An 11,143-nucleotide genomic window follows, 5' to 3' on the forward strand; every position below is an offset into this window, starting at 1 on the left:
GTCGTCGATCCTCACGGAGCCTCGCGACCCGTGTGCCGCGCGACCGAGCAAAGGAGAGAGAGAGGAGAGAGCCGCTTTCACGCGGCTAAAGCTCCCCGATGGTGTGCGTCGCAAAAGGAACGAGGCTGCTGGGTGGCGCGGGACGCGCGAGTATTTCGCACAGCCAGTCGAATGATTTAATCCCCGAATGATGGACGGGCACGTCGCGACGATGATCTGCGTGCCGTGAAGTGACAAGTGGTTAGGATCACGGGGAAACCTCGGTGGCGGATGACGGTGGCTGATGGCGCGCGATGGCCGATGCGCGCGGTGCGGTGCGGTGCGGCGGATACCGAGGGTGGTCGCGCTGGTGGTCGACGTTGGTGTCGTATCGGTGACGGGACCCGGGCTGCCGGCGGATGGATTTGAGGACGGTGGGAAGGAGGGTGCGGACGCTCGCACCGTACAAATCATGCGGGCATTACAGCGTCACGCCTGGACTCAACCTGTCGCGCGACCGGAAACTCGATGCCGACGGTAATGCTGATTTATCGGACGCGAAACGGTCGCGTGTTGCACCGGCCTACGTTTCCCGCGTCTCGCGGCTCATTTTTCTCCCCGGGACAGCATCCGGCAATCGGTTCGATCCGTCGCTATCCGCACCTATGACGCGAAAGTTGCACGAAAGACGGCGCGGTCGGAGAGCCGCGCGCTCGCTCTCCGCTTTTCGTCTCTTCTTTCTCTCTTACGTGCGCTCGTATACTCGTCTGAATATTCTCCTACCTTTCGAGATGTTTGACGATATCTTCGTAGGCGGCTCGGCAGTTTTCCCAAACCGTCCCGGACCTGTGGATCACAAAGAAAAGCGACACTTGAGATACGCCGGTGGAAACGCGCGTCACCGAGATTCCTTATTGGTAGTCGGGGGGAAGCGGGCGTAGGGGGTGCGGGTTGATAAGCGAATCGGTTAATTATAAGCCTGCCACGGGATATCCTTGCGAGGAAAGTGGATCCGCGGAGTTGATTAAGAGTCCTTCTCGTGCCGTCTCGTCTTTCGTTTGTCCTTTGATTCGATCGTGCCTGTCCCGTGCTCGAAACGAAGACGCTTTGAAGTCGCTGATTAAAAAAGACGTCGTCGGCCCTCCCGTGCTTCGCGGCTAATTTACTCGGCGTACGTCGACCTGCCGGAAAACGTGCTCGCCCGTGGCACAGGCGAAAGAAGAGAAGAAGAGAAGAAGAGAAGAAGAAGAAGAAGAGGAGGAGGAAGAGAGGGTATCGGGATCGAAGGATTCGGAGGACGACGACGACGACGGTGGCCATTGGACGTCTGGGACGGAAGTAGCCGACCGCGGAAGGCAAACCGGTGGAGCATGGGTCGCCGCGGCTCTCGCGAGGGCTCGGGTCTGAATTAGAGGGTGGCGATAGAGGGCAACGACGCGCTGACGGCGCGGTACGCCAGGATGGGGTTGCGTTGAATTAATCATATTCCGGTGTTTGTCGTGCCGCCCCCAGACGTAATCCGTCTTACCTCCCGATCTCTCTCGCTCCTCTGCCACGATAGATTTGCATTTTAATTAAAAGCAAAGCGCTGAAATCATAATGCGAAACGTGCGGCGCCGCCTTCGTCGCGTCATTATACGCGTAGGCGCGTAGCAGCCTCGGAAGGACACGCTTTGCTCTCCAACCGAGCACTGGCCCTGGTGTCCCTTCTGGCCAGGCACTCGCTTTCCTCCGCTGGCCCCCCGTCACATCGGATATCGACGCGAATCCACGCGAATCCGCGCGAGAGAATTGAAAGGACGAACGCGAGACGCGGAAGCTGGCTGCGAGATCGACTAACGGGCGAATAGGACGAGGCTAATTACTGCTGGCGGATGTAATCGAAAATTAAGGCGAGTCTCCGTATCCTGGAAAGCCCCCGTGGCTGGGACGGAGTTTCGCGAAGGACGGAGAGAACGGGGCGTACCCACCGACGGCATCTATTAGAAACGCGTTAACAAATGCCGGGATTAGCTCGGAGACTAACCTCCCTCTGCGAGTGGGATCTTCCTTCGATAGACCGCGTCCCGGTGCGCCTTCGTTTCTCCCTATCCGTGGCACCCGCGCCAACGACTAAACGGGTTCGCGTAATCCGCGATATACGTCTCGACACCGCAACGCCTCGAGGATTTACCGGTTCCCTCTCCCTGCTCGTGGTAACCGGGCGACCTCGTGGCCTCGTGCAACGGAATCGTGACGAATCGACCACGATCACCACGACGACGACGACGGCGACGACGACGACGAGGACGATGACGAACGAGTTGACGGCGGGGTACCGTATGGAACGAGGTGAGAATTTCGGTCGGAACGTGGTCGGTAATAATCGATGGGTGTACATATATAGGGGGCGAGTGGGAGCACGCGGAAGAAGAGGAAGGGTGGTGACTCGGTTGAGGTCGCGAGCGTAACGCGAGCCGAGTAAACGACCTAGAAGGAACGCGACGCAGCCGAGGAAACGGACTCCGTGGAACGGAGTTGGCCAGCGAAAGACACGGTGGAGAGGCGAGAGAGGGAAGGAAAGATCAAGCAGTGTCGAGACCCCTCGGATTTCCACGGCTTCGCCGTCTCTTCAAATCCTCTTAAAGTTGTATTCTTTTGGCCTCGCCGGCCCTTCGTTACGACTACTACACACCGGGACAAGACGGGCTCTCTCCGGTCGCAACGAACGCCGGTCGAAAAGCCCCGAAAACTGGCCCAGGATCATCGTGGGTCACGTTCCTTTTCGAGCTTACCTCGCGAGCGCTTCCATGTTCGACATGTTCGGGTTCACCTTCAGACCCTGTTCGGCCCGCGCCTGGGCCTGAGCCTGCAGGTGATGCGGCAGACTAGCCGGCGATAGGATGGCGGTGTGTCCTGCACCTGGATGTCCACCCAGTTGCATGAACTGCATGTGACTGAGATGCGTGGGCGGGTGATTGTATCCGTTCGCCAGCAGCGGCGACTTCTCCATCCTCGGCACGTCTGAAAGCAGAACGGGGCAAACCGAGTCGTTAGCCAGACGGTAGATCCTACGGGGACAGGGGGTTGCGGCGTGTCCGTCGATATCCCCGCAAATACCGCGTGTATATTTGCCGGAGGATTCGCCGGACAGGATTCCGCCGCGTTTCCAGCTTTCCAAACGGACCGTGTATCTTCGTCAACCGGGCAACACGCGTCACGGTCTCGGTTTAGGGGACGACTCCGCGCGACGACGTAGACCGGTGTGTGTACCCTGTTAGAGGGAGAGCCGATCGATTCACGGGCCGCGAGACAACGGCAAACTTTGTACGAACGTTCGAGACGACCACAAGGCCCAACGACCACCACGATTATCGACGAGAGAGCTGGCGGCCCGTCTGTGTACCATTTTGGGATTCCGCTCGTGCAAAGATGACGTCGAAGATGATGCTATTGCGAGAGACCGGCGATCCGGGTGGATCGGCGGAGAAGAGTTCGAGCGGGACAGGGAGGGGGGAGGGGCAGAAAGAGGGCAACAACAGGGGTAGACGGTGGGACGGAGAGCAAAGGCGAGATGGAGAGAGAGGGCTCGAGAGAGTGTCGGGCAGGCAGAAAGGGGAGAAGGAGGAGGTGGCTGGATGGAAGGGGTAGAAAATGAGCGGTGCCTATTCATTACAAATTATCTAAATGGCAGTGATTTCGGCGGACCGGCTGGCCGTTTGACGAGTAAGTGGCGGGTTCGCTAGACAGTGACTGTCGATGCCGCGAACGGTCGGCCGGTTCGCGAGTGGCAACGAAACCACGCCACGGATCGTTTGACAACCACTGTGGGACCCGGCCCATGACCGGCCCTAAAATTGGACTTATTACAACTTATAGAGCGCGATTTGAACGCTCCGCTCAATAACATACATTATCCCCAATCCATATGATTTAATGAAATCCCTCTAAACTCTCCACTTAGCCTCGGTACCTTCTCGCGCAGTACCCTTCTTTTTTTTCCGCCCCCCCTCCTTCCTCCGTGTGTACGCGCTCTTTCGTAGATTGCTACGTGTGTACCGTAACAGAGAGAAACCGTGCCGAGCGACGCGGCGTTTACGGCGCGGAGGAGAGACAGAGAGAGAGAGAGAGAGAGAGAGAGACGGCGAGGAGCAGGAGGAGAGGTAGCCGCGCGGATGCGAGAGCGAGCGGGCGAAGAAGCGAGAAAACGATCGACGAGCGAACGGGCGGAGAGAGAGAAAAAGGGCACGAGGGGGGAGGGAGGGGGGTCAGGGCGGGGGAGGCGGTGGGGCAAAAGGGTCGTGAACGAGAAGGGAACGAGAGTCGGAGGGAGCGAGAGCGGCGTGGCACGTTCCGATCACCGAGGATACTTAAAACGCGCGTTCCCCGATTTTATAACCCCGACAACGGCTATTTGCCGGTCGCGGTACGCTCGGCGTCCTAACGCCGCGACCGATGAAGACGTTTCGAACGAGACCTCGCGCCGAAACCCGCCGCGCGACGATCCCGAGGGTGTCGAAACTCCGATCCCACCCGATTCGAGTTTGTCACCCGGACCATCCTCGCGAGGGATTCCCGACTGACCAACGCGAGAGCAACGAAATTGAGAGAGAGAGAGAGAGAGAGAGAGAGTGGGTCGTCGCGACGACCTGGCCAGAGCGAAACGCGAGGGACGATAAAACACAATTTGAGCTAAAGACCGCGCTCCTATAACTTCCCACCCCTGGGCCCGCGCGCGGACGTATACCGCCACCTCTTTGCCCCTCTCGTGGCTGATGAGGTGACAACCCATAATTATACAGACCGCTTTCTGTCTGGCCTGACTGCAGTGGCATGCGGAGGAGAGGCCTCCATCATCCTCCTCCTCCTCCTCCTCCTCCTCCTGCACCTTCTTCTCTCCCTCTTCGTTCTCGACTACTCTTCTCTCCCTCGTCCTTCCTCCTCGGCCCTTCTCACCGCGCGCATTCTCTCCCGCTTGTCCTTCCACCGCTTTGTCTTTCTTTCTTTCTCTCTTTCTCCGACTTTGCATCCTCTCCGCCACCTCCGTCCTATCTGCGGATCTCGCTTTTTCTCTCGTTACCCTTTATCCTCCCTCTCCGTGCGCGTCCACCTCCCGCTCGCTCCTTTCATCCACGCACGGTTTCTCATCCACCGCGCGGCCGATCCGCCGAGCGGACTACTCTCCGGACTTTGACTTGCCCGTGCCGCTTAATAACGATACGCGTGTTTTCTTTGCACGTGTAACGCTCGACACGCGGTGGTGTGGAGGCGGAGAAGCGAAATCAGCAGTCGGACTCTCTCTCGGCGGGCCAGGGAAAGGCGAAGGCGGTGCAAGAGGAAGAGAGAGAGAGAGAGAGAGAAGAGTGGCCGACGAGTAGTCACCTCCACCCTCGTGCCGCGCGTCTCGTGTGCCCGTAGGAGAAGGACGACTGCGCTACTTCTTTTCTGGTGTTAATTACAAAACGCGAGAATAAATTGCCGAGCTAAACGAGTGCCCGGTATCCCTCTCCTCGCTCCGCGACCTCGTCACGTCTGTTCCTTCTCGCAGCGCGGCCCTCCGCGACGGACAGATGAATGGAAGGCGAGCCGTCTGCACAGGTGGAATTTGTTATGCGTCGCGATCACGGTCAGACTTTCCTCCCGGTCGCGCTCTATCGTCTCGATCTCTCCGGGCGCAGGCTCGACGAAAATTCACCGCTGCTTTTTCGACCTCGGCCAAGCCGCAGGCATGGAAATCGTTCCTTCCTTCGTTCGACGTCACCGATGCGCGATCAACGATATTCCCGGTTATTCCAGCTTTGCCCGCTTTCCGCTACTGCAGCCACCGTTCCGATGGCCGCGACCACGAAGAAACGTCCGAGTTGCCCCTGCTCGAGTGACCGTACCGTGGCATCGGGAAATTATTCGGAAAATTTCCCCTTTGTCCGTGGATCGCTGCGTACCCGACGACGTTCCCGCCATTGTTCTTACCAAACGGCGAAGAAATCGACCGACTCCCCTTCCTACCTACTACCCTCCTCTGCCGATGCGCTCGACCACGGTCTCCGGTAACGCGCGTTATTTGCGCTTAGGTATGTATATGTTTACCCTCGACACCGACTCCCTCAAAACCCTTGGATTTAACCCTCGAACACCGACCCTCCGGCTACGGCCGATGACATCGTGGCCCTTTAAGTACCTTCCGCGCCACCCCTTCCTTGCCTCTTCCTCGTTCGCTTCTTCTTGCCCCGCCGTTCGCCTTTTCTTGCCGCGGGACCGCGTCCAGTCCGTTGGATCCGCGATTCCCGATCCCGATCGGGAGCAGCGGCTGGGATCTCGCGGACGCGCGAGAAACGCGCGCCGTTAGCCTGCCCCGTGCACGTGCATCCCATCCAACATTGTTGCCCGACGTGTATTGGTACATAAACACGAGACGGGAAACACAGTTTCGCGCAGGAGGAATCCGGTTTTTCAAGTAATCGAGAGACTCGGAGCCGGGCTAGCAGGCAAGCGGGCAGGCAAGCAGCCAGCCAGCCAGGCGAACAGGCGAGCAGGCGAACAGGCAGGCAGGCAGGCAGGCAGACAGGCAGGCGGGCAGCCATCGAGGTAGCTCCCTGCGTCCAGTCTGGAAACAACCGAGGAGAGAGTGGATGCCATCGCTATGTATACCTCCTCGTCGCTCCTCCTTCCTTCCTTCCTTCCCTGCTCTTCTTTCCTCGCTTTCCTCTTTCACCACACCCATTCTTCTTAATCGCTCGCCCGTATTGAGACGTAGCTCGCTGTCTCGCGCGCGAGTCCGTCTCTCGAACGCCGTTTCGAGGAACCTTCCACTCCGACGACGTCCTCGTCCTCGTGGTCTAGCGTGGATCCAGCCTCCATCGAGATCGATCCGCGCGTCCATCCGATCCATCCAACGACCATCCAGTTCGTCGCGGTCGTGACCGGAAGACCTCGGAGCATTGAGACGTAGCTCTGCGACTTACGAGCAACGGAAGAGAGAAGGAAGAAGAGATACCAGTGGATGGTTCTCGCGAAGCGTCGTAACGACGATAAGAGCCGTCTGTCCGGCTAGCTAGACGTCCAGTTTCCTCTCCGAGCCCAACCCCTCATCCCCCAACCCCGACTTGTCCCCCGGTTCACGGGCCTTCTTCGTCGACTGGCTGCCTACCACGCGTCTCCTCGCGAAAGAGCAGTCCAGTATTTGTTCTTCCAGGGTCTCCTCGGATACGAGCATCATCCGAGGGCAGTAAACCTTTTGATATATAGTCGAAGGTTTTTAGAGTTCTGTCAGCCACGCCCACAATCAGCCTTAGTATTATTTACACTCCTCGTGGTTTGTAGTCGGTTGTCTCGCATCTTCGTCCCCGTTGCTCCTCCGCCACGCCGCCTCCCGCCTTTTTACTCCTCTCGCGCGCTCTTCTTGCTCGTCGTCGTCGTCGTCGTCGTCGTCGTACTCTGAGCTCGGTTTTCCTCGTAATCCACGCGCTCGTCGGCGAATTTCGCAGATTCGTGGAGAAAAACGACGGCTCGGTCCGAGCTCCCCGCGGCCGCACGGCCGCCGGTCCAGGGCACCGCGAATTTATAAAATTAGATACGATCGCGCGCGGGTTGCGTCCCTCGCGAAATTATCTATTCCGGAGCTGGCAGGCGTATACGCGCGATCGCATAGCCGCCGGCGCGGATTTTGGATTTCGCCGCGCGTCCACCGCTCCGGCACGCAACTCGCCGCCCTCCGCGCCCCGTCCAAGATACAGGGACGCATATTTTATTTCCGAAATGATGATGATACGCACGAAACCTTCCCCCGCCCCACACGGCATCCTTTGGTTTTATCGCGCCGATTCGCCGCCGGTAGACTCTCCTTTCTCAGGCCTTTTTGGCAGGCCCTTTCGATCCCGGTCACGAACAGTGGCGCCGAGGAGCCTTCCTCCCTCGTCGCGGCTCTCCGGAAACTTTGCGACTTTGTTGCGAAACGCCTTCCTTACGTAAGCTTCTTCTCTCCGTTCCACTCCCTCTCTGTCTTTTCGTCTCCCGGTCGAACGGTCCGATCGATATATCGGAGAATCGAGAAGAACGTTGGAGATTGCGCTTCCGTGCACGAGGCGATCGGGACTGGCGCGGCCCCCGACTGCATCGGGACGAGCGCCGCGTATTCCACCCGAAGCTACGAGGAGGAGAAAGCTCGGGTGGAAAGGGGAGTTGCGCGTTCGACGATCGGGGTCTCTTCGAAAAATCGACGCCGGGGCTAATCTCGAAGGTAAATCTTTTGGCCGCCGCGGGCTAATCGAAACCGAGGATCGAGCCCGGGGCCCGCGCGTTCTCGGAGGCACATCTGCGCCCGTTGGCTCGGCCCGCTCACGGGGCAACGGCGTTGCAATAGTCCGCTCGGACCAGCGGCCCCGCCGCCTCGCCGGTCGATACTTTTTCGCGTGCCCCGTAACATCGGTTAATCCTCTGCATAAACATTGTATTGTATTTCGCCGGGGATGCTCCCATTATATCATATTTTGTTATTAATATCTTCCGACTGGCTGGGCCCAGAAGCCGGGACGGGGCACTTTTGTGCATCGCCGAATGTAAACCTGCCCCGTTGCCGCTAGTTCGGGCAGATCCGGCGAATCGAGGATCGCGCAGGAGGGACGCGGACCAAGGGGGAGAGAGAGAGAGAGAGATGAAAAAAGGAGGGCGAAAGAGAGGCCGGCGCTCGATACCGGTTTCCTTTATCGCGCAATGCCTACCGGGATTCGTATTATCCCGAACTAGGAACGCAGCGTGGATTTCGCACGACCCTAAGCGTTTCCGCTCCGATTCGAGCGGAAAGCCCGGAGCAAAGTTTCGCCACGAAAATTCCGAGGTCGCGATTATTATTAGCCGGTACGCGCGGCGTTGTTCCGGTGGAGCGTGCTGGCCAGGTTTGCGAGCACGGAAGGCCGGATTCGGCCGCGGTGCGTGTGGACCGCGCGCACCGGTGGACGGAATATCGAGTGCCGGCCGATTTAAAGGTAAAACCGTGTCCCGTGTGTGTCGTCGTGTGTCGTCGTGCGTCGTCGTGTGTCGGTCGGTGGCGGGCGCGAACGAGTGGCGCGGTGGTGGCTGTGACGGCAGCAGCCGCGGCAACGCGCTTTCAGCCCGAACGAGAACGGAAATGAAAAGAAAATAAATAGCGCGGCAAAAAACCGCGGCTCGTTTGCGTGGGTACACGCGTAACCAGGACCTTTGACATGTGCCCGTGTAAACGAGCAGCAACCGGGCCGGCCGACCGCCCTCGAAAGTAGACATTTACCCCGTGTCGAGGGGGAGGTTTCGCCGGCAGAAAACAAGCCGCGATCCGTGGTGTCGGTTTTCATTTCCCTCGCGCTTTTTTTCCGCGTTATTCTCCCTCCGCTGGTTCGTAGATGCGCACCGGAGCCGGTGTGCGTGCGTGGCTGTTCTTTTTTCCCTTTTTCCACCCTGCACCCCCGCCGGCCGGCGGCCCGTTGTTTCACGCACTTCCGCCGGTTTGTTGGTCACGAGGGCCGGCACGAGGCCCGTGCAAATTATAAAAATACTCCGACGAGCGAGCTAGACCGCGCTATGCTCGCTCGCTCGAGGACAAAGCGGCCCGCTCGTTGATTCGCGAGTTAATTGAGCGGCGCGGCACTCGCCGGCCGCTAACGAGTAAATTGTTGACTACCACCATCGCCCCGGTGCCGGGTGAACACCGTCGGCCAACCAGCCAACCCGCCTCTCCCCATCAACCACCGCGCGCCGGAATGGCCGGCAAATTAGTACAGATTTTTGAAGCAATTAGCCTCGGTTTTAACCGCAGGAAATTGCCGTCACTCGCCTAAAAAGCCCGCGCGCGTACGCTCTTCGACGCTCGTCACCCGACGCTTCCCCCGCGAGACACCGTCTTTCCCTTCCGACTCTTTCGTCCTCTCGATGGCCACCTTTCGGGGCACGCGAGCCCAAACCCGTTCCATCCTCCCTGCTCCCTGTTCCCTCTCCCTCTTCCTCTTCCTCTTCCTCTCCCTCTCCCGCTCCCTCTCCCTCGCGCGTCGGGGTGAACCGCGCGCGCGTCGCGACGAAATAAAACGGCCGATTAAACGGCGCGTGGAGCACGGTAATTAAGTCGTACTAAAACCGGCCGCGTTGTCCCGCGAGTGTCGGCCGATCGTTTTATGGCGCGACGCGTATCCGTCCTTCCGCTCGCTCGCTCGCTCGCTGGTTCGCGCGTGCACTGGACGTCGAGTCGACGAGCATCGTCGTCGGATCGGGCCACGCGATCGAGGAGCGTTAAAGCGAACACGGGTCGTCGGAACTCCCTGCAGCGAGGCCGAGTCTACTTTTTCTCCCGCGTCGCCGCTTAACGTCTTCATTTGGCCGGAGCATGCGAGTGTTTCGTTACGAGGCAAAAACCGGCGAAACGCGAAAATTCCCGGCCCGACTGATTTACGGCGGCGTGCCACGCAGAACGATGTTGCCGCAACGAAAGGGTTTAATTCACCGGCGTTTTGTTACTCTGCCTCCGTGGAACTCGCTTCTCCCACCCTTTTATAACCTTCCGTGTCTTCTCTGCTCCGAAACTCGCTTCTGCTACGCGCGTGCGCCAATGCCAGCGGAATCGCACCGCGATACGAAAACATCGCGGGGGACCTCCCCTCGTATCCACGCTCGGGGTGTAATAATCTCGCGGAACGCTATTATCGCTTTAATCGCGAGGATTATTTCACTTTCGCGTCGAATCTCCGGACCGCTCGGTTTTCGCTTCGGTTTCGCCTCCCTCGTGGCCGCGACCCTCCGCCACCCGCCTCGCGTAATTTCTGACCGCAGGCCGAAAATTCCACGTAAGCCAGTGGTTCTCGTCGTCGTTTCGCTCGTCTCCGTTTCTCCATTCCCGGTCACCCTTCCGTACGGAACCTCGCCTTTCCACCCCCCTCGGAAAGATGACGCTGCGTGGTACGCGCGAAAATCGCCGCGGCGGAAAAAGGTCTCGGAACGGAACGGTCGATGGCGCGATATCGAAGCGACGTCGGCCCCCTATTAACCGGGTTTTATTGGTACACGAGCCAGCCGCGTTGGCTGACCTACGACCGGCAACAGTTAATCAATGCTTTTATGAGCATTCGCTCGCCGGTACAGCGTCGTTGCAGCCGCGACCGGCCGAACCACCCCAGCCACCCACTCGGGGTCGCCCCTCTCTCGTATCCGCCCGGACACCCGCCGC

At 59.1% G+C, this 11,143-nt stretch overlaps 1 protein-coding gene across 1 annotated transcript in view; it reads right to left on the reverse strand.

The window, feature by feature from the left end:
• The window catches only part of dac (dachshund family transcription factor), a 139,652-nt gene that overhangs the window by 70,648 nt on the left and 57,861 nt on the right, over positions 1–11,143 (reverse strand). The window contains exons 3-4 of the mRNA XM_017900441.1: positions 2,754–2,982; positions 763–825 (exon numbers count right to left, since the gene is read on the reverse strand). Coding sequence (XP_017755930.1) covers positions 763–825; positions 2,754–2,982 — 292 coding nt within the window. The remainder of the gene's footprint in view (positions 1–762; positions 826–2,753; positions 2,983–11,143) is intronic.

Source organism: Eufriesea mexicana, unplaced genomic scaffold, assembly GCF_001483705.2.
Source record: "Eufriesea mexicana isolate 0111107269 unplaced genomic scaffold, ASM148370v2 scaffold474474835, whole genome shotgun sequence".
NCBI classification, from domain to species: Eukaryota; Metazoa; Arthropoda; class Insecta; order Hymenoptera; family Apidae; genus Eufriesea; species Eufriesea mexicana.